This window comes from Phoxinus phoxinus (assembly GCF_949152265.1).
Source record: "Phoxinus phoxinus genome assembly, chromosome: 6".
In the NCBI taxonomy this organism is placed as follows: domain Eukaryota; kingdom Metazoa; phylum Chordata; class Actinopteri; order Cypriniformes; family Leuciscidae; genus Phoxinus; species Phoxinus phoxinus.
This window is the reverse complement of record NC_136881.1, coordinates 38,692,305-38,717,795: the sequence shown is the minus strand read 5'-3', so window position 1 is coordinate 38,717,795 and position 25,491 is coordinate 38,692,305. Positions and strand designations below refer to the sequence as shown.

The window sequence follows — 25,491 nt, the reverse complement described above, 5'->3', positions numbered from 1 at the left end:
AACAAGCCACCCCAGGCGAGAAAAAGTAACGCAAAGGTAGCGTAACATTACTTAAAAAGTAACAAAGTAACTAAGTAACACAATTAGTTACTTTATAAGGTAGTAAAGCAATATTTAAACGCATTACTTTATAAAGTAACTTTCCCCAACACTGATTATAAATATAAATATATTTATGTGTATTTCCTTGTAATTATTTAAGGAAATAAAGTAAAGACCAAAAGGAAAAAACAAAGTAATATAGATGAAAATTATAAGATAAAAATCAAGTGTTTTTCCAGGTATCTAATAGTAGTATCTAGCCTGGGAAAGCCCAGACCACTCTCAGTTGTAACTGAGTTATGGTCTGGCAAAGCTCTATAGACAATTCATTTCCACAGGGGCGTCACCAACGGACGTCGGATAGATCTAAAACCAATCAGAGCGATGAATGACATGACGTATGCAGAGCGACGGAGAAACATCTCGAGACTCAGCAATTCTGTTTGTGTTAACGAAAATGACCATTTTAAATCGCTTGAAACAGACACGATAGCTGATTCGAACGAGTGATGTTGTGATGTTCCACGGCGGCATCCATCTTTGTAATGTACAAAATCTGCGTCACCGTCTCTGCTCTGTCGTCATCGTGTAAAGCCCGCCCCAATGTTTCTGACTGGTGCCGCGATTTCGACGGATTGGAAATGGGTTTCAATGTGCTCTTTGCCAGACCCACTTGCAGAGCGAATCTAAATTTGCCGGAAGTGGTCTGGGTTTTCCCAGGCTAAGTAGTATCGAGTATTCAAGTAAACATTCAGATACCAAAAAAACAAAAGTAATCAAACAAGTGAAAATATTGTATTAACAAAGAAAAAGTATTAAATGGCTTTCCTGAGGTAAATGTTATGTGACATAATTTTTCTCCAGCTGTTATAGTGACCTCTTTGCACGGTTGAAAAACACTGATTGGTCGATATTATGTATGAGGAATATACATTTCGGTAAGTTGCGTGAGAAAATGGATGTGTGGCGTAGAGAAAGATGTGAAAAGTGACATTTGCGTGAGTCTCACGGTCAATGCGTGAGAGTTGGCAGCCCTCTTTTACTTCAGGCAGTGACTTGGCAATGAGTCTGATCTTCAAAAGAGACAAGTTTACTAATATTAGTCTCAAATTTCACCGGCTGAAGATAAATGCTCTGCTATGATTTTGTAGATGGACCGTTTTGAGAATAACGTTACTCGAAGCAGAGTTGAAGGGCAAGCAGGGTTGGCAGCAGAAAGGTAAACGTTGGATGAATCATATAATTTTAGGGGATCATTAAGATTTCCTACTTTTAACGACACGACGTCCACTCGCTATAAATTAAACGCTGTATTGCCACTTGCAACATTCTACATTTATGGTCACAAAAATCTGAACATTATTTGTTAAAGACTTTCGTTATATAAAAACTTTTAGTTACTAAAAAATGTGTTATGTTGCTATGTGTGGTAATGAAAGAAAATGCAAAAAATTTACAATTTGACGGTCTTTCACTGTAATCATAATAATTACAAACCAAAACCAACTTGTGTGGACTTGGTACTGAAGTACAAGACATCCCTATAAGTCACTCCGTACCTCTCTTCCATGATACGGCACATGGTGTATATGGCACTGTGACCCAGGTGAGTCCCCAACACTTTACGCATCAACTAGACACACAACGAGACAAAAGATCAGGAGAGAGGAAGTCAAAGCATGCTTAACAGAGACACATTAAACATATGAAGCATCAATGTTTTCTGGCTGAGTACATCAAATGGACTGGGTTTTTACGAGTACCTTCCAGCAGGATTCACAGAACTCCTTCACATTAACAGTTCGGCACAGCGTGATGATGAACATCGTCAGAGAGTCCGAGGGCAGACAGTTATAACACACCACAGCGTCTAACACCTGCAGCGCAACCTACACACACACACACACACACACAGATGAAAGGATCAGCTATCACTGGTTTGATGGCAATCCTGAAAAGACTGAATCAAGCGCCACTCTGACGTACCTCAATATCGGTGGAGGAAGTCGTCCGGTTACACAGAAAGCAGATTTTCCTGTGAGAAACAAACCATTATTCAAAGACATTAGTGTAAGTGAAAACCCCTTACATTTAGATTACAGCTCTGCATACTCATCAACCATTTTCATGAGGTGCATCTTGGGACGCTTTAAAAAAAACTACAGGAAGAGGAACGTGTGCTGGATACTTAATGCTGCTTTTCCTTCACTATCTGAACCTAATCATCCATTTTGAACTTGTTGAAGTGCGAGTGTTTTCTTACTGGACCATAAGGGAGACGTTCTCATCCAGGTAGCACGAGTTGAATTTGACTAGGTTCACGAGGACATGCAGGAAATCTGAGGACAGACCGATTTCCATCCACAGCAGGACAAACCGAGCTGAAAGACAGGACACACACAAACTTAAAATTATTTGGAAAACAGCGGCTCAGGCAGACACAGCAGAAAGAAAGTTATAGAGATTTGGGAGAACATGAGGGTGAGGAAATGAGATTCAGGCCGTGTTTACTCCTGGTATTAAGATGTGTTTTGGTCGATCGGATCACATAGACGAGGGAGACGCATTCCCGTTCACACCTGGTGTTTTAATCCGTCTCTTTTGTCCACTTTCAAAGACTTCTGTCCTGATTTCTTAGAGGGGAGGGTCTATGTGTGTGTGTTTTCAGATCTTTCAATCTAATGGACAAAATAAGCTCACGCTATTAACATATGAACGCGACCGGAGAGACGGAAAAACACACGGAGAGCATCAGCTTTAGTTTCTGCTCTGACAGACTCAAGATCAGCTGAACGCTGTGAGTGTGTGTGTGTGAGAAATCAGGAATGATGAGAGAACATTGTGCTTGATACGTTTTTCATCTTCAAACCAAACTTGTGTCTTCATCCAAAAAATATAAACCCTGTCTGGCTCGAGCTCTTCCCATAATGTTACGCATTAGATCAGTAGACGGAGAGAAGACGGTCTTTTGTGGCTGTTTGAACACATTCGATCACATGAGTGTTTACACTACGAAAGCAATCCGGTCGAATGTGTTTTCAACTTCCTCTGGAAGCGGTTGCAAGTGGACGAGCTCAAAACGCTTTAGACCCTGTTTACACCTGTATTTACACCTTGTAATCAGATTGACGAAAACACATCTTAATAACAGGTGTAAACAGGGCCATAGATGTCTGAATATAAATATATATAGTATAAACAACATACCGATCTCCTCCTCTAGGTAAGTGATGTCTTTCCCGTTCTCCGTGAGGGCCTTGAACACCTCCAGTCTCTCGGACAGATCTTCATTAGAGGGCTGATAGTCCAGAATTATCTTAAAGAAGTACGCTCTTAATGGACCCAAACGCTCACCCTACACAAGAAGAGCATGAAGAAAACGTGAGCCGTGTTCATATGGCACAGCATTGTTGTTCCTAAAGTGTTGAAAATGCACACCTGTCCTTGTATAATGGCTCTCAGCAGCACCAGCACTGCATGATGGGCTTCAGGCGGTTGATCAGGGTGCATCATATCCTCCACAGCCTTCCATAACGCCTCCACCGCATGCTGAAACACACACACACACTTTTAGATCCACATATCTGCACATATACGTTCAGGAACGCACAGCTGCTCCTCTACGATCTCACCTCCTCAAACTTCTTGGATTTGGCAAGCTCACACACATGGTGGATGATCTTGATCCGGTGGTGTAGGCTGAACTCTGGAGTGAGCTCCTGAACGATGGGATAAGAGAGATTATATGAGGAACACAAGGTCATGGAGAAGTACAGAAGATGTGAATGTTCAGATGGAGCATCTCTGACCATCAGGATGTCCAGTGTGATGATAAACTCTGAGGGTTTGCTCTCCGTCTGCTTGCTGTGGGGCCGGGTCGGACCGAGGCCAAACACCCCCTTCAGCCTGTCCCGCAGAGACTCTTTACTGGGCTGTTTATTCATCTTCACGCCTGTGACAGACCCTGAACGAGAGAGAATGAGAGATACTTTAGACCTCCTGTCTATATAAATATAAAGCTTTTTGTTTTTTCTCCCCTAACCCTGGTTTTTCTATCTTTGTAATATATCTTAAGAAATACGAATAAATGTTTATTATGTTCTTAGGCCCCCAATAGTCTGGTAGTGTGGTCCCAGGGTCAAGAAAAATCCTTCAAACAACCTTACATGTGTGATTTGTGACATGTCATTTCCAGTACATTAGACCTCAGGAGACCTGCGCGTGCACGTAAAGGTTTTCAGACCCCTCGAGACCTCGTAAATTAAGTCATAACTCATTTTGCGACATAAACAACCGAATATTCCAGTGAAATATTGCCTCTTTTGTCATGAAAACAGGGTAGAAAAACAATGCACAGAAGTCAGATGTCTGACACCTCGTGACAGTCCAGTTCAGCCCAAGCTCACAAAAGCGTGCATTTAAAATTGAATATTTCTCTGACTGTCACAGAGAACAATACCTGAAAATAAACAAGGCAAATAAACCGTTTAAATACATGCAAATACCCGCTTTGGACAAATAAACAAGGCGAAATAAATAAATAAATAAAACAATCTCAATACATAAACAAGCCAATGCAACAAACAAACACACTGTTATTTACCGTCTGCGGATGATAGAAGTGGGCTGATATTGAGAAGATATAAACTAAAAGATACAGCTGAATCGCTCCCGATCTATGCATTTATATGTGACATAGTGTCTCATCCAGCAGAAACTGCCCCAGCTCTCACACCAGCCCCCTTTACTGCCCCCCGGAAGTCATGTTTAGTACACTGACATGCACTTCCTACAAAAACAAGTCACGTGACTGCCAGCGACAGGGAATTGTAGTTCCGAGAGGAGCGAGTTCGCGTTCACTTTACTCACGGTGGCTGTGATAAGAAACTACAAATGCTTTACGCTTATGAAACTGTGTAGTCCGAGAATCAGTTCTTTCGAACAGTTCGTTTTAAATGAACCCGATCAAACAGTTAGGCCGTGGGCCGGACCCCGAAATTGTGAATTTCACAGATCCCTGCCAAGGAACTAAGTGATTTGTTTACAGATGGCATGTAAAAATTCTTATAAGTAGTGTAATCATTGTTTCCAACGTTGATGTGTGCACATTTTATGAAGATATCGATTTAAACTCTTACATTTTTAAACGGGCAAATTTGTAGAACTACTAAATCGTAGCGCCAGAAAACGTAAACAAATCACCCGTCTCCTTGACAACCTGTCACGTCTCCCTGACAACCAACATATTTGATACAGTAACTTTGCTCTCTTTATAAAGAAATCCTGCGATTTAAATAGTCTTTATATACTTTTTGTCTACACGAGCTATACTATACATTGTGCACTTACCGTCAGAAGACCTCTAAGGTTATTGATCACCCGTGACATACATAGAAATTTACATAGACCGCATAACAACAAATCGGGACGCGATTGACAGCCGGTGTGCGACAATATGAAGTGCTGTATACATGTTGCTTCTAGGGCAAAAAGCCCAATAACCTTATTTTCTCAAACAAGTTGGGCATCATTTGTTCAGTGTGCCCAGAAATGGGTTAACCTCAACACTGCTGAGAGTTTAATAGCTGAAAAAGACATAGCAACATTCAATTTAACAGAAACCTGGAGAGCCCAAGAGTGCCAGTTAATGTGGGCTTCCATAGGGAATGCTACATGCTCATCACCAATAAAGATCACATCGCAAGAGCATGTAGGAGGAGAGAAATGGCAGCCAAAGATACTGAAGGTATGTATCAAATCCATAAATTCTGCAAATTTTCTATTAAAATAATTGTGTATTGATCGTGTAACTTTGGCTATGTATGTGTGTATTGTAGTTAGTTTAAGAAAGTATGTTAAATAAACCTCACACTACCAGTGAATCTTAACTACACAAAGTGATTTTTTTATTCATGTATATTTTTGAACACTTTATCTTAAAAATTTTATTGAAAAGCTGGAGATTTAACAAGGGCAAAAAGCATATTCAATATAAGATTACAGTGAATAGTGTAAGGTTGACAATGAATTGAACACAAAAGTCATTTTTTTAAAGGAATGTTTTATTTGAAACAAAGACATTACATGGTATTCTTACAAATCTAAACAGTGAGATTACTAGATTAAAAGTAACCACCTTTGATAAACACATTCTTTGTCATATTTGTCTACCTGACAATTCATCCTATTCATACTGGAATATATACCAAAATATTTTCTATTCCTCTGTTCTACAGGAGAAGTTTGCAAAGCCTGCCAGACATACCTCCCCCAATGCAGCATGGATGGAGGATCGAGGGGGAATTCTATGCAGTTCATTGGATGACATTTCCACCAGCACCAAAACGTGTCTTGGAGCTTGTGCATTGCCAGTGCAAAGCATTACAATGTGTGGGGGGAACTGCACATGTAGAAAGCACCAGCTACCATGCACAGACATGTGTCTATTGGTGCTTTTCCACTGCATGGTACGGCTCGGTTCAGCTCGGAACGGTTCGGCTCGCTTCACTTTTCCACTGCGTGGTACGACTCGGTACGGCTCGGTTCACTTTAGCTCGGTTGCTTTTCCACTGCAGTTAGTACCGCTTCAAAGTGGGTGGGACTGATCGTTAATAGTTGCCGCCTCTACTGGCTCGGTAGTCACTTTTTTTTTTCTTTTTTTTTTTTAAGTTTGTAGGTCCGGTGGTAGCCGTGTGCGGCTAAGAGCTGTGCTACTTCTTGGAACACTTTTTCATTCCGTGTTGCCCCATCCAGCTCTCGCTGGATCCGCTCCTCTTCAACCAACGAGAGGAACGTCTGCACCTCGTCCACTGACCACGATTCAGCCATTTCTTGTTTGATTTTTTTTTACCTCTTTTGTCGAGTAAATACTCTAAAAACAGGTGCTACCGCGTTGGGTGTTGTCTGGCTATTTAAATCTAGCGGGTTTAGTGTCTCGTGTCGCAAATACAATGACGCTGAAGTGACGATTCTGTCTGACCAATCAGTGATCTGCAGTGTTTTCACGTCACATTTAGTATCGGTACGGTACGCTTGGAACCTCAACAGAGGTGGTACCATTTAAAGCGAGCCGTACCGTACCATGCAGTGGAAATGCGCCATAAGTGAGCCGTACCATGCAGTGGAAATGCGCCATAAGTGAGCCGTACCATGCAGTGGAAATGCGCCATAAGTGTGCCGTACCATGCAGTGGAAATGCGCCATAAGTGAGCCGTACCATGCAGTGGAAAAGCGCCAAAGCGTGCTGTGCCATACCGTACCGTACCATGCAGTGGAAAAGCGCCAAAGCGTGCTGTGCCATACCGTACCGTACCATGCAGTGGAAAAGCGCCAAAGCGTGCTGTGCCGTACCGAGCCGTACCGTACCATGCAGTGGAAAAGCTCCATATGTAGGAACTGCACCAACGCTGTCTAAGGATGAAACACACAACATTGTGAGCGTGCAGCCATGGCCTGAGTACATCTTTAAATAACATGACACTAATAAAAGTTAATCTGGTTCAAGTTCGTTTTTGTCTGGTGTTGTAAATTCACTAAATAGCCCTAGTTAGCCGTTGATAATCTAACTCAGGGGTTTTCAAAGTGTGTGGCGGGCCTCCAAACAGTTTCAGGGGAGGATCAATGGAAGTGAAACTATAACATTACTTGCATTAGTTATCAAAAGGAGATCACACAGAATAGCCCACATGTGTGAGAGTTCAGATACAGTAGTTTTTGGGAACTGTTTTCCCCTCATCAGGCTGAAACTAATAAATGCCTTAGGACAGACCTTTGTTTATAACTGTTTGGTGCAGTAAGAAGTTATGTTCAGCAATATTAGGCTATTTTGGCTCAAATGTTGAGTGCCTATGGGATAAAAAATATATAATTATGATCCCAAAGGCATCCAGGAATTGAGCGAAACTTACCAAGTAAACTAAAAATGTGGGGGGCACGTCGTTTCCCACGCTTTGTTTGAAGGCACGCAGTCTCAGACTTTGAAAACCCCTTATCTAATGTTTGCCTTAATATAACATTAGCCAACTATACAAAATAAATCCAACGTGGACGTTGCCTCATGGAGATACCGTTAATACGTTGCCTACTTCACCCAAGTGAGGTGTTCCAGAGCGTCTGCCTTCTGCCCTACAGATGTCGGCTTCACCGTCAGGAGAGGAAACGCATGCAAAATATACAAAATACAATGTGCGATTAGACAGGAATCAGGAGATAACGTAAGCTAACTATATAACCGTGTGTGTTTTAGACATCTCCCTGCCCCAACATAGCTGATTCAAACTGTCAACTCATTATGAACTATGGAAGCTGTTTAAATCATCTGTGTTGGAGCAGGGAGTTGTCTAAAACAGGCAGGACAACGTGTATCGTGTAACTTACTCCTGGAGATGTTTGGGAAATACTCTCGCAGTACATAAGCTTCACTTCAAATAAGATAAATTCATATAACTGTTAGCTAGTTACACGGAAGGGGCTGAACGATGGAAAAAAACTTTAAAACTTTCTTCTTCTGGACGAAAAAAAAAAAAACTTCAGCGTCATAGTCAACATTTTAAGACAAATGCAAATAAGCCCTTGATAAACTCTTTACAACACACAGTTAAATAAATAATTAGCTTGCGGTATCCACAGAAAAAAAAGCTGATCCTACCAAACAAAGTTAACGTTACTTCAGGTGCTAACACTAGCCAACTTGCCGTATAACGTTACTACATTTAAAACGACAAATAGCTTAGCATTACCCACGTGTGTAGCATTCGGCGAACATATGCCAAGACCAATGCATTCAGACTTTTTACAATGTTTCGGATAATGCTAGTGCTAATCAGTTACCTACCGTTTCCACGATGTGTGGTGCAGCCATACACTGTAGCCAAAAAACGGAGGACTCGCCACTGACCGGCCGCCGCGCCCGCGAGTTCAGTTCACATCCGGGTCTTCGGGCACCGGTTCAAATAATGACGTGATTGGTCAACTCAAGTTGACAAGGTAACAACACGAGCTTTGATTGGTTCTTACTCCGGCTAACATTTTGTGGTTAGCTAGCGAGATTATATCTACGTTATATTTTTAATGTGCAACAATTGACGTTGGAAACAAGCAGTAATGTGCTCAACAACAATTTATAAAGCCAGTTATAAAAAATTAACCAGTTCCCTGGAGGAGATCTATCAAATCGAAAACTAAAGGAGAAAAACAGACTTGGCCCACTGCCTAAGTCGTTTCAGTGATTCCTTTGTGTCATTCCATTAGGACCCGCTCAGAGAGGTGTTGTGAACTGATTCATTCTAAAGATTCGGTTCAAATGAACGATTCACTCAGGAGTCTTACATCATGTTCTTTCGACAATATGGATATTGATGTTGTGTTTAGGAGATGTGTTATGTAAAATTGAGGTTATATTTGTGACGTTAAGTCAGGTAATGTCAACTAATGTTGGCGCCAGTCCGGAGCTTATGTGTTTATATGTTTCGTCGTTTGACTGTAAGAATGAACTCTCCATATTTCACCGATTCAACAGCTGGATTAGACACTTCTGCAACTGATAGTATGGGGGAAAGTGCTGTAAATAAAGGAGGAATCCGTAGATTGAGATCCAGAATGGCTCAAGGGCTCAAATCAGAAGATGATCCTCCAAAAGTGAAAGCAGAAGTACACGAGCAGAGTATTTCACTGCAGACACATGCACAGCCTCATGCAGGTCAGATGAACTGCACAGGTAGAGCTAAAACTATTTTAAACAATGCTATTCTAAATATTTTATATATTTATTCATGCATATTTTTTTTTACAGAGACTGTGTCAAATAGCAAAAAGACAACCACAAAAGTGAAGGAAGAAGCAGTGGATAATCAAGCCCTTCTGACGTCATCCAGGAAAACAAGGCGGGGCCGTTTGAAGGTGGAGTATGAAGAGGAGGGGGCGGAGCTAAAGAGGGAACCGTGTGATTGGAGAACGCAGCTGTCGTTTATCCGGGAGATGAGGAGCAAACGGGACGCTCCTGTGGACCAAATGGGAGCAGAAAAATGCTACGACACAGAGGCCCCGCCTGAGGTGAGCGAGAACCAATCGCAGACCACCGGAGGTAATCGACAACCAATCAGCTTTCTCTCTTCCTTCCTCAGGTGCGTCGTTACCAGGTGCTGATCTCCTTAATGTTGTCCAGTCAAACGAAAGATCTTGTGACGGCTGGCGCTATGCAGAGATTACGTGAGCATGACCTCTGCGTGGACGCCATACTCAACATGGACGAGGAGACTCTGGGCAAACTCATCTACCCAGTGGGCTTCTGGAGGGTAAATGACACATAAGTGTTCAAATACATGTGTATATATAATTAGAGCAACAGATTTCAAGAGTCAAAAACTCACGAGCGTCCTCTCAGACCAAGGTGAAGTACATCAAACAGGCCACGGCTCTGATCCAGCAGGAGTTTGGCGGAGACATTCCTGACACGGTGGAGGGTCTGATGCGTCTGCCGGGCGTCGGCCCTAAGATGGCCCACTTGGCCATGGACATCGCCTGGAACCAGGTTTCAGGCATCGGTAGGGAGGAAGCCAACTTATTATCTTGACTTGATAAAGTTTCTGTCTGTTCTGATTTAAGTTGCTTTAACTTTTCTACCCAATTAGACATACAGTTTTCCCATACGGAGAACGGAGAAAAATCATCACAGAACATTCTTGCATCCACCTATAAAACAGCCAGAACACCCTAGCAACCACCTAACAGTCAGAACAACCTAGCAACCACCTATAAAACATCCAAAACACCAGCAACTACCTATAAAACATCCAGCACACCCTAGCAACTAGATATAAAACAGTCAGAACACCCTAGCAACTACCTATAAAATAGCCAGAACACCCTAGCAACCACCTAACAGTCAGAACAACCTAGCAACCACCTATAAAACATCCAGAACACCAGCAACTAGATATAAAACATCCAGCACACCATAGCAACTAGATATGAAACAGCCAGAACACCCTAGCAACCACCTAACAGTCAGAACAACCTAGAAACCACCTTTAAAACATCCAAAATACCAGCAACTACCTATAAAACATCCAGCACACCCTAGCAACTAGATATAAAACAGTCAGAACACCCTAGCAACCACCTATAAAATAGCCAGAACACCCTAGCAACCACCTAACAGTCAGAACAACCTAGCTACTACCTATAAAACAGCAAAACACCCTAACAACTACCTTTTGTTAATAAAACAGCCAAAACTCCCTAGAAAATACCTATAAAACAGTCAGAACACCCTAGCAACTACTTGTAAAACAGCCAAAACACCCTAGAAACTACCAGTAAAACAGCCAAAACACCCTAGAAACTACCAGTAAAACAGCCAAAACACCCTAGAAACTACCAGTAAAACAGCCAAAACACCTTAACAATCCCCTAACAGTCCGAACAACCAAGCAACCACCAATAAAACACCCACAAAAACAGCAACTACCTTTAAAACAGCCAGAACACCCTAGCAACCCCCTAACAGTCATAACAACCTAGCAACCACATATAAAACAGTCAGAACACCCTAGCAATCACCTATAAAACAGTCAGAACAACCTAGCAACTACATATAAAACAGTCAGAACACCCTAGCAACCACCTATAAAACAGTCAGAACAACCTAGCAACTACATATAAAACAGTCAGAACACCCTAGCAACCACCTATAAAACAGTAAGAACACCCTAGCAACTACTTATAAAATAGCTAGAACACCCTAGCAACTACCTATAAAACAGCAGAGATACACCAAAACACCATAGCAACCACCTAGAACTACGTACGTACCCTTGTAATTGCCTAGCAACCATTCCGAATACCTTGCAGTGCCCTCTAAACTAGCCAGAACACTCTTACAACTGCCTAGCAACCAATCAGAACTCTTTAGCGACACCCTACATTCTTAAAAACTTAAAATCTTTCTTTAAACTTTGACAAAAACAATTTTTTTTAGTTGTAGATACTGTATTTATAATATTTTGTGTGCGTGTGTGTAGGCGTGGACACCCACGTCCACCGAATCTCAAACAGGCTCGGATGGACAAGGAAACAGACCAAGACACCAGAGGAGACACGGAGAGCTCTCGAGGAGTGGTTACCACGGTAACCTCTATTTTCGGTCCTGTTGTTTCCAACGTTTATTTCTACAAGACAACATCACAACAATATCATTGAAGTACCTAAAAATGTTCTCTTCTGCCTCTGCCCTTGTTGCAGAGATCTGTGGAGCGAGATCAACTGGCTGCTGGTTGGTTTCGGGCAGCAGGTGTGTTTACCTGTCGGCCCGCTGTGCTCCGTGTGTGTGAATCAGCACACCTGTCCCGCCGCACACCAATGCTCTCCCAGCAAGAAGCTCAAGTCCAGTCCAGCATCTCCGTCACCACAGGTCAAAGGAAACGAGGGACAGGAAAGGCCCAGAGGAAACCGGCGGAAGGGGAAAGCAGGAGCGCCACCATCAGGACAGACTTCATAACGTTGTAACTAAATGGAAAATGTGTTTTATATTCGTTTTAGATTAAAGGACATTGTTAGAAACGCTACTGTGCATCCCACAATGCATTGCGCTCAACCTTTTATTGAGTCAGTTTTCCATATAAATGATATGGTAACGCTTTATTTTACAGTGTCCTTGTTACATGTACTTACCATAGTAATAACAGTAAATTACATGCAACTAAACCTCAACCAAACCCTAATCCTATAGTAAGAACATTTTGTTAATTAATATTGCTCTAATATTACTATTATTTAATTGCACTGTAACACAGACACCTTAAAATAAATTGTAACCCATGATATATATGCACAGCACGCTAGTATTCGATATAGAATAGCATATTAGTGTACTTTTGCAGTGTGTTTATTAGGTACAATATGCAAATTGCCAGTATATACACTAACTGTCAAAATTTCTGAATTTTAAGATTTGTTCATGTTTTTGAAAGAGTCTCTTCTGCTCACTAAGGCAGCATTATTTGATCAAAAATACAGTAAAAAACAGTAATATTGTGAAATATCATTACAATTTAAAAAGCTGTTTTCTATGAGAATATAGTGTAAAATGTAATTTATTCCTGTGACAAAGCTTAATTTTCAGCATTATTACTCCAGTCTTCAGTGTCACATGATCCTTCAGAAATAATTCTAATATCATGACTTGCTGCTCAATACACATTTATTATAATCATCAGTGCTGAACACAGTTAAACTGCTTCATATTTTTGGGAAACCGGGATACATATTTTCAGGATTCTTTGAAAACGTTCAAAAGAACAACATTTATTTAAAATAGGAATATTTTGTGACAATTAATATGTTTTTACTGTACAATTTAATGCACCCTTGCTGAATAAAAATTCTATTTTTTTATTACCCCAAACATTTTAATGACAGTGTATCACAAATAATAAAATAACAAATAGAACTTCTCAGATAATAACTAGACGCTATCATTCACTGAACAACACGTGCCAGTGAGGTCATGAGGTCACGTGAATAGCGTAGGCTACTGTTTGCAACATTCAGTATTATTCAATATTCGCTATTTAATTTTTAACACAATTTTTTTGATTTAACTAATTTGAGCCTTAACAGTTTTTGTCAACACTAGAGGGCAGAGCGGTCAAAACTACTTCACATAAAAAATTGCACCGATGTAAATATGGGGGGGGGGGGGGGGGGGGGATATCAGATGACCAAATACAGTACATCTAGCGTCATGTGTTCATTGCACTCATTGTAAATCTACGGTTTCCTAATGGTTTATTCGTTGTGTTTTGGGACCTTGCGGATTTGCAGTTGAGCGTGTGGGCGAGCTGGCCTGTTTTAAATGCAGTGGGTGATAATGGACCTTTATACAGTAGTTGATCATCACTGCTCCAGGTCAGTTATGTGGTTGTGTTATTGAATCAGTGTGGGTTAGATGAGCTGATCCCAGATCTGTCCAAAAGCACACATGAAGAGGAAGAGTTCCGCATGGATATCTGTGACTTATCCAACATCTGATCTCTCCAATCCTCCTCCTCCCCTCTCTCTCTCTCTCTCTCTCACACACACACACTCACACTTTACAGTTTTCTCTCATCCTCTTCCACCTGTTCCGTTCTCACACTCACGCACACTGATGCCTCAGAGACTCATTTGGACTATTATTGATTGATTATATTATATCTGAAGAAGAATATAGCCTACGCGTCGTTTTTATCACTGGGAACGCTTGTGGAATGCGCGTGACTGACGGAACGTCAACCGAAAAAAACTTATCGGACTGTTAGTGTGATGAAGAGAGTCGTTTTGGGGACGACACACTCGAGTAAAGATCTGTTTTTCAACACAAATTGAAGTAAACATTTTTAACACGGCGGGATTTATTAAAAGAAACACGGACACGTTTTTAAGCGCGTTTAGCGCTAAAGTGTGGTATTTTTGTATGTGTTTTGTTTAGTTTTTTTTACTTGCATTTTATATTAAAATAGGCCTATAGTATATTTTTATTTTAAAATTGAATTGGTGAAAAAAAAATTTTTATTTCTCACCGTTTTTTTTTAGGCTATGTTGTTTATTTTCTTAACGGCTAAGAAACAACGCCTGCAGACTCAGCATGTGGAATAATGCATCCTTTAAAACTTAACTCATCATATAGCAGCCTATATTCATGTTGTGACTGAACTCGAGTTGGATATGGCGAACACTCTGGAGAGAGAGATCCTGGAGCGGGAGCTCCGTCCACGGCTGTGTTATTTGACTAAAGGAGATCGTGGGTACGGGTTTCATCTGCACGGAGAGCGCAACAGTGGAGCGCAATTCATCCGCAAGATCGAGCCGGGCTCCCCGTCGGACCTGGCCGGGCTCAGGTCCGGCGACCGGGTGGTGGAGGTCAACGGGGAGAACGTGGAGGGAGAGACGCATCACCAGGTAATGAGAGAGGAGAACCTGTTGGACCACTTCACCTGGGGACGTGTCCCAAAAAAACCTAGTGAGATGCCTACCTAGACAGCATCATCCTGTAAAACACGCGCGCGTGAGACCCGCAATGCTGTCTAGATAGGGATCCGACTATGTTCTGAGACACCGGTCGCGTTGTCGGCTATTCCACACTAACGTGACAGAGTTAATGTATATTTGCTTAAGATTGAATCATTGTGTGTAGATGTTTAAGAAAACAATTCAGTCTCACCTACGAAACTTTCGCCTCCACCCCTAACAAACATTTACCGTGGTAAACACATTTTACCATAGTTATACTGGGAAAAACTGTAATAAATAAATAGGGGGCCGCCTTGAAACAGTGCAATACGTTTATAGATTTTTGTCTTTCTTTACTTTTTACTGTAGTGTCTTTATATCTAATATGATGGTACAATAAATATGTAAAATGCTAATGTTAAATTACATAATATTCATGCACCATAGCATTTATATGGTATAGAGCCCTTAGGGACATGGTTAATGGTAAAAAAAAAAAAGAAAGAAAAAGAGATGACATTGCTTCTGCTTTCTCTCATAAAACTTTTGCGTTCCCCAAGAAACTTTGCATGCCCTAGGAAAAACGTTTGTGTTTTTCCGAGAAACTTTGCGTTCTCTAGCAAAACTTTTGCTCTTCTGAGAAACTTTGTGTTCTCTAGCAAATCTTTTGCTCTTCTGAGAAACTTTGTGTTCTCTAGCAAATCTTTTGTGTTCTTGCGAGAAACTATGCATTCACTAGCAAAACGTTTGCGTTCCCCTGAAAAACGTTGAGTTCTCTTACAAAACCTTTGTGTTCCTCTGAGAAACCTTAAGTTCCTGCAAAACTTTTGTTCCCTGAGAAACTTTGCGTTCCTGCTTGAAACTTTTGTTCTTCTGAGAAACTTTGTGTTCTCTAGCAAATCTTTTGTGTTCTTGCGAGAAACTATGCATTCACTAGCAAAACGTTTGCGTTCCCCAGAGAAACTTTGCGTTCCCTAGTAAAACTTGTGTTCCCTGAGAAACTTTGCGTTCCCTAGCAAAACGTTTGCGTTCCCCAGAGAAACTTTGCGTTCCTGCTTGAAACTTTGCGTTCCTGCTTGAAACTTTGCATTCGCTAGCGAAAACATTCAGTTTTAGTGATTTTGCAAGAGAATGCAAAGTTTCTCTGGGAACGCAATACTTCTGGGAGTGTACGCAATAGTTTTGCGAGCAAACACAAAACCATTAAAGATCTAATCTTCCCTCCCACGTCCCCTCAGGGGCTCTGTACTATGGTACCCCACGGTACCTCAAACTAATAAAATACTATGATTAAATTGGTACCAAAAAGCGCGTGGCAATGCCATAGTATTGTGTGATACGTTTCAGTGGTCCCTCTTCTCGCCTCTCAGGTTGTGGAGCGGATCCTGGAGGTGGATCACCGCACCAGACTGCTGGTGGTGGACCGGGTCACAGACGAGTTCCTGAAGTTTCACGGGCTGTCGTGTACGGAGGAGAGGGCGGTTGAGATGGGCTCTCTGTCTGCTCGTTCCTCCGCGGCGTCTTCTCCTCGCGGCTCCCCACGGGACCCCGCCACGCCTATCTACAGCAGACAGAGCTCAGAGGGCATCTTCATTAATAAGGTATTGGTTTCACAAATGTATGGATGTATGGAGCTGTCGGTTTCAGGATAGGTGGACTTGGAAACATGGCATGTCGTGGCCATAACTTCTCCGTACATGCACCTTCCTCTTGTGGGAGACTCTTTGAGAGGAAGTCTAGGGGAAATCCAGCCCAGAGAGGAGCTGTGTGCTATATTTAGATCATACTGTATGAAGAATAGGGTTGGGATGGTTCCTTCAATTCTATGAGCCACATTTAGTTCATTCCGGACCTTTCTAAGTGCCAGAAGTGCTTGTGTTGTGCATGTGCTCTTCAGGGGAACACCAAGTTTTTGGTCTAATCCAACCCTCAATGTAAAAACGGGAGGAAATGAATGTGTCACTTGATGGAAGCTAGTCAAATTAGGTGTGTGAACATGTCAAGTTACGTAACATCTTTGGAAACCAAAACTATGCAAAGCAGGGTTGTTATTATTGTTAACTAATACTAAAAATAATACCGTGAAAAAACATTGTAATCACTCAAAATAAGCATTAATTAATAAATACCGGTATATATATATTTCAGCTAGTTGCCAATGCAACATTTCTCATTTTCGTTTAGTCTAAAAACTAAAATAAATAAAACGATATAAACTAAAACTTGATAAAAACCATATAGACAAAATGAAGGTTCTTTATTAGCATCTATGATGAACCTTTAACATCAACGGAACCTTTCAATTCCACAAATGGTTCTTTAGATTATTAAAAACAAAATTCACACTGAGAAAAAATGGTTCTTTTAAGAACTGTTGGGGAACCAAAAATGGATCTATGAAGGGGTCGAGACACGAGAAATCAAATTTTCCTTGATCTTTTGATATATAAGAGGTCTTTGTACCATTAAAACATCCTGTAAATGTCATAGCTTAAATTATCCTCCTCATTATAAACAAAGCATTTATTCAATCAAACTCCAAAAACGGCTTGTTTGGATATTGCGGGATCTGTGATGTCACACGGGCAAATACATTTGCATATGACTGCCTCCAGAGCAATACATCGACCAATAGTTTTACATTATTGGACCATAGGCCATTCAGTCACTTAACTGCTGACATTTGGTTACACTGCATGTGAGCGCTGCGTCGCGTCAAAAGCAAAAAGAACGCATTATAATCAGTGATGCTGTCTACGCTGGATACAGTAAACAGATGCGCGTTCAGTTTCTGAAATAATCCGCGCACTTGAGTCTGTCGATAACAGGACAGATGGACGAGTAAATGGAAGCGTAAAGGAACGTTTGCCTTGCCACGTCCCGTTTAAACAGCTCATTTCTGCACAGACTTCAGAAGGATTCCAGCAACAAGTGTATGGTTTATTTTTAATGGCGTCCTGGATCGCGTTGGAGGATTATATCTTTGTTCGGAGCATTTGACAGCAGATTGTTTTGTAAACGAGGCACAGTGTAATGGAGAGTTCACAAAGAAACTTTTGTTGATGTCATATGAAGCAGCAATTGACGTTCGCAAAGACCCGCCCCCCTTAGTTACTGTCGCTACGTCAGACAAGCTACGCCGCTCTCACGCCACACAACATGTTCTCGCGCAGTGAAAAACACGTCGCGGAGCAGAGAGGACACTGACAACACGCTGACAGACAGGACAGACCAGGTTACTTTTGATATTAAACAAAGTCTCACCTTTCAAATTTGGTCTTTTTTTTTAAAGAAATTTAAACAATAAATACCGTTTTGTGGCTCTTTAATGTGTCTGACAGAACGCTGTATAGCATCAGTTAAAGCTGCTCGTGAACCGATCACCTCTTCCTTCTAGTTCATTTATAGCATCAAATAAACATGAATGAACATCAGAAGGAATGTTGTTTTAACCGTGGAAAGGCGTCAGTACACTCCGCTCTTCAAGTTCAAATCCTCCCATGTTAATCCACTAACTCCCCTGACTGCTTTGTCGGACAAAATGGCGGATGGCGGAGTACGATTGGTCAGATCACCTGTCAATCAAGCTCCCTGCGAAGGGTCAATTGTACTGAATCTGACAACAGCTGATTCACAAACTATTAGTACATTATAGTTATATTATAAACATTATCCATATAAAACTGTCATTTACAGACAAAGCATTATGAAATTTGTCTGGAATGACATTTTTATATGAATAATGTTTTGAAAACACTTATTCACGAGCAATAGCGAGTGGGCAATGATACGGTTTCCTGTGCGTTAGCCAATCATAACAGCTGCCCTTTAAAAACGGATCATTTCATAACGAGGGTTGAAAATAATAATTTTTCCATATAATGGACAAATATATATATTGTGCAAAAAAACTTTACTAACGTTATAAGTGGACCTCAAGGAACATATTAATGACCCCTTTAATGGCATGGCTGGGAAAACCCTCTTTTTAAAGAGTGTATATGTTTAAAAAAAACACTTATGCAGTTTATGGTTATTAGGCTACGTTGCAATATTTGATTTTGAGGACAATCAGACCTTTTGATTTGTGCAGATGTGAAATCCACCAAACCTAAGATTACATGTGTGGTAAGAAATTAGGGATACATTTAATCCACCCAAAGACACTTTCTCCCTCTCTCTCTCTCACAAACACACACACACACACGTTTATAGACGACCTGCGCCTCGATGTGTCTGTGTCTAGGTGAGGTGTGTTGACAGCAGACGGCTATAGGATCAGCACACAGCAAGAGTCCTGTAAGCCATGAAATCCAGTGATAGTCAACATGCAATCATGTTATTGTTTGTTTTATTTTTAGCAGCAGACTTTCTGAACGCCATCTGCAATGGGATTCAATCCAGCAACCATCTAACAGTGTTTGAGAGAAACTAAATGTAACTAAACCAACTAAAAAGTGTTGCTTTTCCAGTAACAAGCCATTTCTGTATTCTTTCTCATTTCTTTTATAGAAATCAGAGTGTTTTCTAGTTTTATTAAGGCTGGTATACCTACACTACACAACTTTGGCACATATTTTTGCCCCCCTTTCCCGCTCCAGGATAGTTTTCTACACAGAAACTGTGCAGTGCATGACGGTTTGGAAGGCGTGGCCTTTTAAGTCCGCGTTCTTCGAAGGATGCAGCCTCTGAATTGGGACACAGCTACAGATTCTGACTTTTTAGTGTCATATTATGATTGCATCCAGTTGGGGATCAAGCATTTTTTATATTTTGAGCCAATTCTAGAACACTTTTTTTTTTTTTTGGTCATGCGTTTCTTTGCAACAAGGCACGTTTTTGCATTCTGACCTTGTATTCGGAACAATTTGAAAGTCTGGCAGTGATCCTTAAACATAGGGCTGTAAACGATTAATCGCGATCCAAAATAAAAGTTTGTGTTTACATAATATGTGTGTGTATTGTGTATGAATAATTTGTAAATATAAATACACACACATGCATTTATATATTTAAGAAAAATGTGTTGTTTATATAAATAGTATCTAAAATAGTTATATTTATATATAATATAAATTATATAAAAATATATATGCAGTATATAAATGCAAATATTTCTCACATGTATACATGCATGTGTGTGTATTTATATATACACACACACATATATTATGTAAACACAAACTTTTATTTTGGATGCGATTAATCGTTTACAGCCCTTGATCATTTAGTGTATTCACACATTTCCCCCCTTGAGCTTACACATGACACTTATAACTTCCCAAAATGGATTGTGTCAGTAAAAGAAAATAATTTGAGTGAAATGTGTCATTCTAATGTTTAAATAGTCATGTAGTGTACTTCAGCCTGTAGTTATGAGCGTAATTTATGTGTTCAAGTTTGATGCTGTGAGCCTCACTGAACTTCATGTATATATTGATCTGATTTTAAGCTTTTGTAACAAATCTTTTGGTGAAAATCAAGGTGTTGTCTATGTGGTGTTATGTAAATATGATTTAAGACAAACCATGTGCAAATTCATAAGTAAACACCATTGCTGAGTATTTTCTCCTTAAAACTGCAGTGAACCAAAGACAGTCTCAAAAACACGTCACAAACTACCTTGTAACCAATCAGGTCAACGTGTGATCGTCAACGAGTGGATCTCTGATGAGTGAGTGGAGGCGGGGCTCATTTGCATATTCATAGAACTGCGTATACTAAATGAGGCAAGGGTGTCGAGTTACATTCAAGATATTTTAAGGCAGGAAGATATTTTTTCAAGGAAGAAATATGTCATTTTGGTGATCAAAGATGAGTTTTAAGGGATAAAATAATTGACTACAGGGGGACTTTAAGGGAACGTCAATAACACATATTACTTGTGGCTTATCTTATCTTTTTATATAGATCTTTATGATTATAGCACTGAACTTGATTGGAAGCTGATCATATCTTCAAGAGGCTAGCTTGACTGTGATTTAACTCATTTAAATTATGAGTAGGTTGTGTCCTGGCAAACAGCAGTTTCAAAGCAGCTTCCCCAAACACTGGCACCTGACTTGCTCACAACACAAACAATACTGGCATTCACACACCTGACCACTGAAACTGACCACAGACTGTACTGTCTTCTGGTGTTCCTCTCAGAGTCCCAGCAGCCCTGGAAGAGTGATGAACGGCTCCCCGCTCTACAGAGCTTGTGCCCGCCTGGCGTCGCCCGTGTTCCTGTCTCCGCCGTCCCCTCGTGAACCCAAGACCGAACCGGAGACTGAACCCTTCACCGAACTCACTGTCGAACCCAGCGCCACGCCCGAGACTGAACCCGTCTGTGACCTCAGCACTGACCTCAGCACATCACAGACCAGCACGCAGGTACAGTGAAGCCCAGTTGTCTGTGTGAAACCAGCAGTGTCTTTATTATGTGGATCTGCAAAGTCATTTTCAACACGATTAGTATTAGTATTGGTTGGTATTTTTACATAAAATCCAGAAATCAGAAAATCCAAAAGAACTATTTGATTAGTTTAATGCATGCTTGCTCAATACAAGTATTAATTTATTTGTAATTCTTTCTTAAAGTCTCCCTGTAGTCAATCATGTTATCCTTTAAAACTCATCTTTGATCACCCAAATGACGTTTAAGCGTTTTTTTACTTAGAAACGCCTTTAAATTGCTTGTATGTAACTAGACACCCTCGCCTCATTTAGTATGTGCGGTTCTATGAATATGCAAATGAGCTCCGCCTCCACTCACTCACTCAGCTCAGAGATCCACTCGTTGACAATCACACGTTGATCTGATTGGTTACAAGGTAGTTTGTGACGTCAGAAACACCAGCGATTTCAACCCGTGTTTTTGAGACTGTGTTTATGTCTTAAAGCACATTAAAAACACCACATAGACATATAAACAACATTAAAAACATCATTTTCACGACAGGGGGACTTGAAATTAAATAATTATTATTTTTTTATCTTACTGAGCCGAAACTATTGAACAGTAGTGTATATGTTAGGTATAGGTGTTAGGTGTGTGGGTGTGTACTGGGAGAGGTAGGGATTTTGATTGCATAGCTTTGTTGGGGTGGGGTTGGTTTTAGGAAGGGGGAACAATTGAGCACATGATAGTTTTAATTGTAAATTAAGTATGACTGTGGTTGTAAAATTGTGTATTTTAATGTGTTACTGACCTGCCAAGGGACTACGGGCGGAAAATAGCACTTGTGCTACAACCTGGCACAATGCATCTCTCCTTGTTTTTATACAAGGTTAATGTTAATTTGTGCATTGTCCCCTGTTTAAATAAAATGAATCTAAAGGTACACTAGTATATGTTAGGTACACTATAGGTACTGTTTATCAAACTTAATTATGACTGTTATTCACGCAAGAAATCTTGACTTGCATTATACACTAAAATATGTGCTTCATAATTTGTAGTTAAACAGCTCTTTAAAGTCCGCGTGAACCGGAAGTTGCAAACGACTTTTCTCCAGTGTTGTGACGTATTTCCAAGTGAAAGAAAATATTGAACAGAGGGCAGGGTTTTACTCCAGCGCTCCTCCTCTCCATCTCTCGCCCATAGCAGACTAGCGGTCTGAGGCGAGTGGTTAAAGGAGAACTCCGGTCAATTTTAACATTGAGCTAATTTTTTTGTAAATTTGGAGTGCTGTCAATACAGAGAACAACGACAAAAATCGGTGTTGCCTACACTGAGTTATCCTCTTTTTAAAATTTGCACCCTGTTGACTTCAATGGGGCAAGTTATAAACCTGGTTTTAGCCTCTTAACATCCTTCATGGGTCATTACAAGTGCCCAGCCATGTTGAGTGATTCCTTCAGAGTGAACACGAGTGAATCTGACTGCAGTAGATGTGAAAGATATGAACAAAAATGATGTTATTTCAGAGCCAACGCAAATACCTATTTAGTATTTAGTTCCTGTTTTCGGTCGAAGTCCAAAGTAGTCGATTGTCGAGTTCACGCGCATAGGTTTAGTTACCAATGATCACGCGCGTGAACTCGACAATCGACTATCATTTTGAAATGATAACATCATTTTTTGTTCATATCTTTCACATCTACTGCAGTCAGATTCACCGTGTTCACTCTCTCTCTCTCTCTCTCTCTCTCTGTGACCTTAATTCTCATTTACCTGCTTTGTTCACACACTCTCTAGTCCGGGGTGTCTGATTTCTGGGAAATTGTCCCAGAATTTAGTGAGAGTGTGTTGTTTTGCGTGTGTGTGTGTGTGTGTCCGTGTGTGTGTGTAAGATTAGATTAAGCGGCGTCTCACCCTCAGGAGGTAAAGCACATGTGTGTGTTTGTAAGGCGAGGTTCTTCAGTCACTCTTCCCCATGGGACACAAACAGACACCACCCTTGTATTGTCTTAGAACAGGAAGTGACATGGTGTCTCACAGAATGTCCCTTATTCCTGCTGGGCGTCTTTCACTTCTCGAAGGAAACGAGCCAATGGTCACGCACACACGCTCGCACGTCCTCGTGAAGGTCCTGCATATATCATATAATATACAGCATGCGATATCAAACAGTCTCTCTCTTCGGCCAGAAACCTTACGCAAGTACGCAGACTTGAATGCCTGAGGAAGGTACTGCAAGTACTCAAGGGAGGTATAGTGTTCATCCGATGTCTGTCATTAAAGGGGTGATATAATACCCTTTTCACAAGATGTAAAATCAGTCTCTGATGTCCCCAGAGTGTGTGTGTGAAGTTTTATCTCAAAATACCCCACAGATATATATTTTTTATATATAGCATGTTAAAATTGTCCCTTTTTGAGGGTGAGCAAAAACCCACCATTTTTGTGTCTGTCCCTTTAAATGCAAATGAGCTGCTGCTCCCGGCACAGGGGGCGGGGCTTCAAGAGCTGTGTGCGGTTTATGTAAATTTTAGGGTTGGTGATGTTGAAATGTTGTGTAGTCCCTACCAGCCGTTTGTTGTAGTCCTTAAATGTTGTTTATGCTCAAACAGCAACATTACACACTAACTAAAGTTAGAAAAGTGAAATCATTCTCAACCACCCCTTTAAACCAGAAGTTATATTGAACTCTAGGGCTGCACAATATATCGAATTTATCGAAATATCGCACATGTATATATCGCAATATGCATATCGCAACAGATTGCAATAAATGGGGTCATGAACAAAATACAAAAATTTTCTTAGCTTTAATAAGTATCAGGATATATTTAATTCATACAGTGAAAACTAAGCAATGTTTTATTTTTATATTTTATGATTCAGTATCTTTTATTAAATAAAGCTAATGTAGGATCACCTGAAGCCCTGTGGTTTACACTGATGTTAAAATAACACTTCTTACGCTACAGTAAAACACTGATGTTCACTTTCAGAAGTTATAAGGATGTTTTCTTGTCATTAAAAGAATGTGAAACACATGTAGGTTATATCATTTTAAATATATTTTAAAGATAATTTAAGTTTATTTTACACACTTTAAGCATTATCGTATCGCATTATTTAAGGAGTTATCGCATATCGCATTTTCCTTAAATATCACACAGCCCTATTGAACTCTATTGGTAACGATGGATCTTGCGACAATAGTTGGCTTTGGGAAACACACCTCTGAATGAGAAAATGAGCTGTCAGTCTTCTAGTAGCTGTGCCGAGAGAAATCTGAGTCATTCCCTTCCGAATCTCGCAGAGACGGAGAGCGTGAGCATTAGCTGTCCATGAGCTAACAGCAGGATCAGCTTCATCACTCTCTATGGGCTTCTCCCTTGACTTTATGCCTCCACGTCCCCCCGATTGCCTGAGAGCTTCTCCGCCGGTCTATACGGTAATTTCTCGACTGTGCGACAGAGAGTCGTGTGGTTATGACGCAATCGTTAGCCTACTTTTTACTAAAACGGCTTCTACGGGGCCATAACGTAAGATACAAAGTAATGGAGCCTTTTATACACTGTCGTGTTTCTTTAGAAATAAATAATGGACAAATGGAGTCTTTAAACGCCTCAGATGTAAAGTTATTCGCTGTCAAAGTGACGCCAAAATGAATGGGAGTCGATGTAATGCTAACAGCAGGTGAAGTTCTGCTACAATGGCGGCGCCCGGGGAGGCTTCAGTTTCCGGCGGATGGCTTACCCCTTTGGTTCTTTTCCATGAGGGGGTTTGGCATCACGGCATCTTTGTTTCCAGGCGGATCGTTAAAGAACGCGACACACACACGTCTCCCGGACATCCTGTAGAATTGAACCAATCAGATGATGACTTGAAGTGTTTCCAGTTAAGTGTGCCACATCAGGCGGTTCATAGGTCCGTGGTCGTGACGTCTGAGACTAGCGAAAGCGAAAGTGTCTGACGTGACTGACAACTAGTTGTCCAGTGCGGTTGCGTACACACGGCGCGGGTTTACCGAGAATGCGTCCTGAAAATTTACTGGTGCGAGTGATGTAAAATGATCAAATACA

The 25,491-nt window shown here is 40.8% G+C and overlaps 3 protein-coding genes across 7 annotated transcripts in view; 2 read left to right on the top strand and 1 right to left on the bottom strand.

Annotated features, from left to right (window-relative positions):
* Nucleotides 1-4,805, bottom strand: part of tsc2 (TSC complex subunit 2) — a 49,679-nt gene extending 44,874 nt beyond the window's left edge. For both annotated transcript variants that reach the window (XM_079615555.1, XM_079615556.1), the window contains exons 1-9: nucleotides 4,646-4,805; nucleotides 3,852-4,006; nucleotides 3,675-3,761; nucleotides 3,481-3,591; nucleotides 3,250-3,397; nucleotides 2,306-2,423; nucleotides 2,029-2,077; nucleotides 1,806-1,931; nucleotides 1,602-1,675 (exon numbers count right to left, since the gene is read on the bottom strand). In XM_079615555.1, the coding sequence (XP_079471681.1) occupies nucleotides 1,602-1,675; nucleotides 1,806-1,931; nucleotides 2,029-2,077; nucleotides 2,306-2,423; nucleotides 3,250-3,397; nucleotides 3,481-3,591; nucleotides 3,675-3,761; nucleotides 3,852-3,986 (848 nt within the window). In that variant the 5' untranslated portion in view covers nucleotides 3,987-4,006; nucleotides 4,646-4,805. The remainder of the gene's footprint in view (nucleotides 1-1,601; nucleotides 1,676-1,805; nucleotides 1,932-2,028; nucleotides 2,078-2,305; nucleotides 2,424-3,249; nucleotides 3,398-3,480; nucleotides 3,592-3,674; nucleotides 3,762-3,851; nucleotides 4,007-4,645) is intronic.
* Nucleotides 4,806-4,863: 58 nt separating this feature from the next.
* nthl1 (nth-like DNA glycosylase 1) lies at nucleotides 4,864-13,441 on the top strand. 4 transcript variants are annotated; one of them, XM_079615559.1, is made up of 9 exons: nucleotides 4,864-5,014; nucleotides 9,258-9,306; nucleotides 9,560-9,757; nucleotides 9,833-10,092; nucleotides 10,164-10,334; nucleotides 10,424-10,583; nucleotides 12,063-12,168; nucleotides 12,283-13,055; nucleotides 13,257-13,441. In XM_079615559.1, the coding sequence occupies exons 3-8, from the start codon at nucleotides 9,589-9,591 to the stop codon at nucleotides 12,536-12,538; spliced, it is 1,122 nt and encodes a 373-aa protein (XP_079471685.1). In that variant the 5' UTR covers nucleotides 4,864-5,014; nucleotides 9,258-9,306; nucleotides 9,560-9,588; the 3' UTR covers nucleotides 12,539-13,055; nucleotides 13,257-13,441. The 4 variants fall into 4 exon arrangements, with proteins under 4 accessions (XP_079471685.1, XP_079471683.1, XP_079471684.1 ...); XM_079615560.1 differs by lacking the exons at nucleotides 4,864-5,014; nucleotides 9,258-9,306 and adding an exon at nucleotides 9,331-9,458 and having other exon boundaries at nucleotides 9,560-9,739; XM_079615557.1 differs by lacking the exons at nucleotides 4,864-5,014; nucleotides 9,258-9,306 and having other exon boundaries at nucleotides 9,314-9,757.
* A 672-nt stretch (nucleotides 13,442-14,113) lies between these two features.
* nherf2 (NHERF family PDZ scaffold protein 2) overlaps nucleotides 14,114-25,491 on the top strand; it is a 19,276-nt gene continuing 7,898 nt past the window's right edge. The window contains exons 1-3 of the mRNA XM_079615310.1: nucleotides 14,114-14,979; nucleotides 16,401-16,631; nucleotides 21,181-21,405. Coding sequence (XP_079471436.1) covers nucleotides 14,746-14,979; nucleotides 16,401-16,631; nucleotides 21,181-21,405 — 690 coding nt within the window. The 5' untranslated portion in view covers nucleotides 14,114-14,745. The remainder of the gene's footprint in view (nucleotides 14,980-16,400; nucleotides 16,632-21,180; nucleotides 21,406-25,491) is intronic.

Coding starts and splice junctions, on each gene's coding strand:
- nthl1 (XM_079615557.1), top strand. CDS start 9,472: ATGTTGGCGCCAGTCCGGAGCTTATGTGTTTATATGTTTCGTCGTTTG. Junction 10,093..10,163: donor ACACAGAGGCCCCGCCTGAG/GTGAGCGAGAAC, acceptor TTCCTTCCTCAG/GTGCGTCGTTACCAGGTGCT. Junction 10,335..10,423: donor ACCCAGTGGGCTTCTGGAGG/GTAAATGACACA, acceptor GCGTCCTCTCAG/ACCAAGGTGAAGTACATCAA.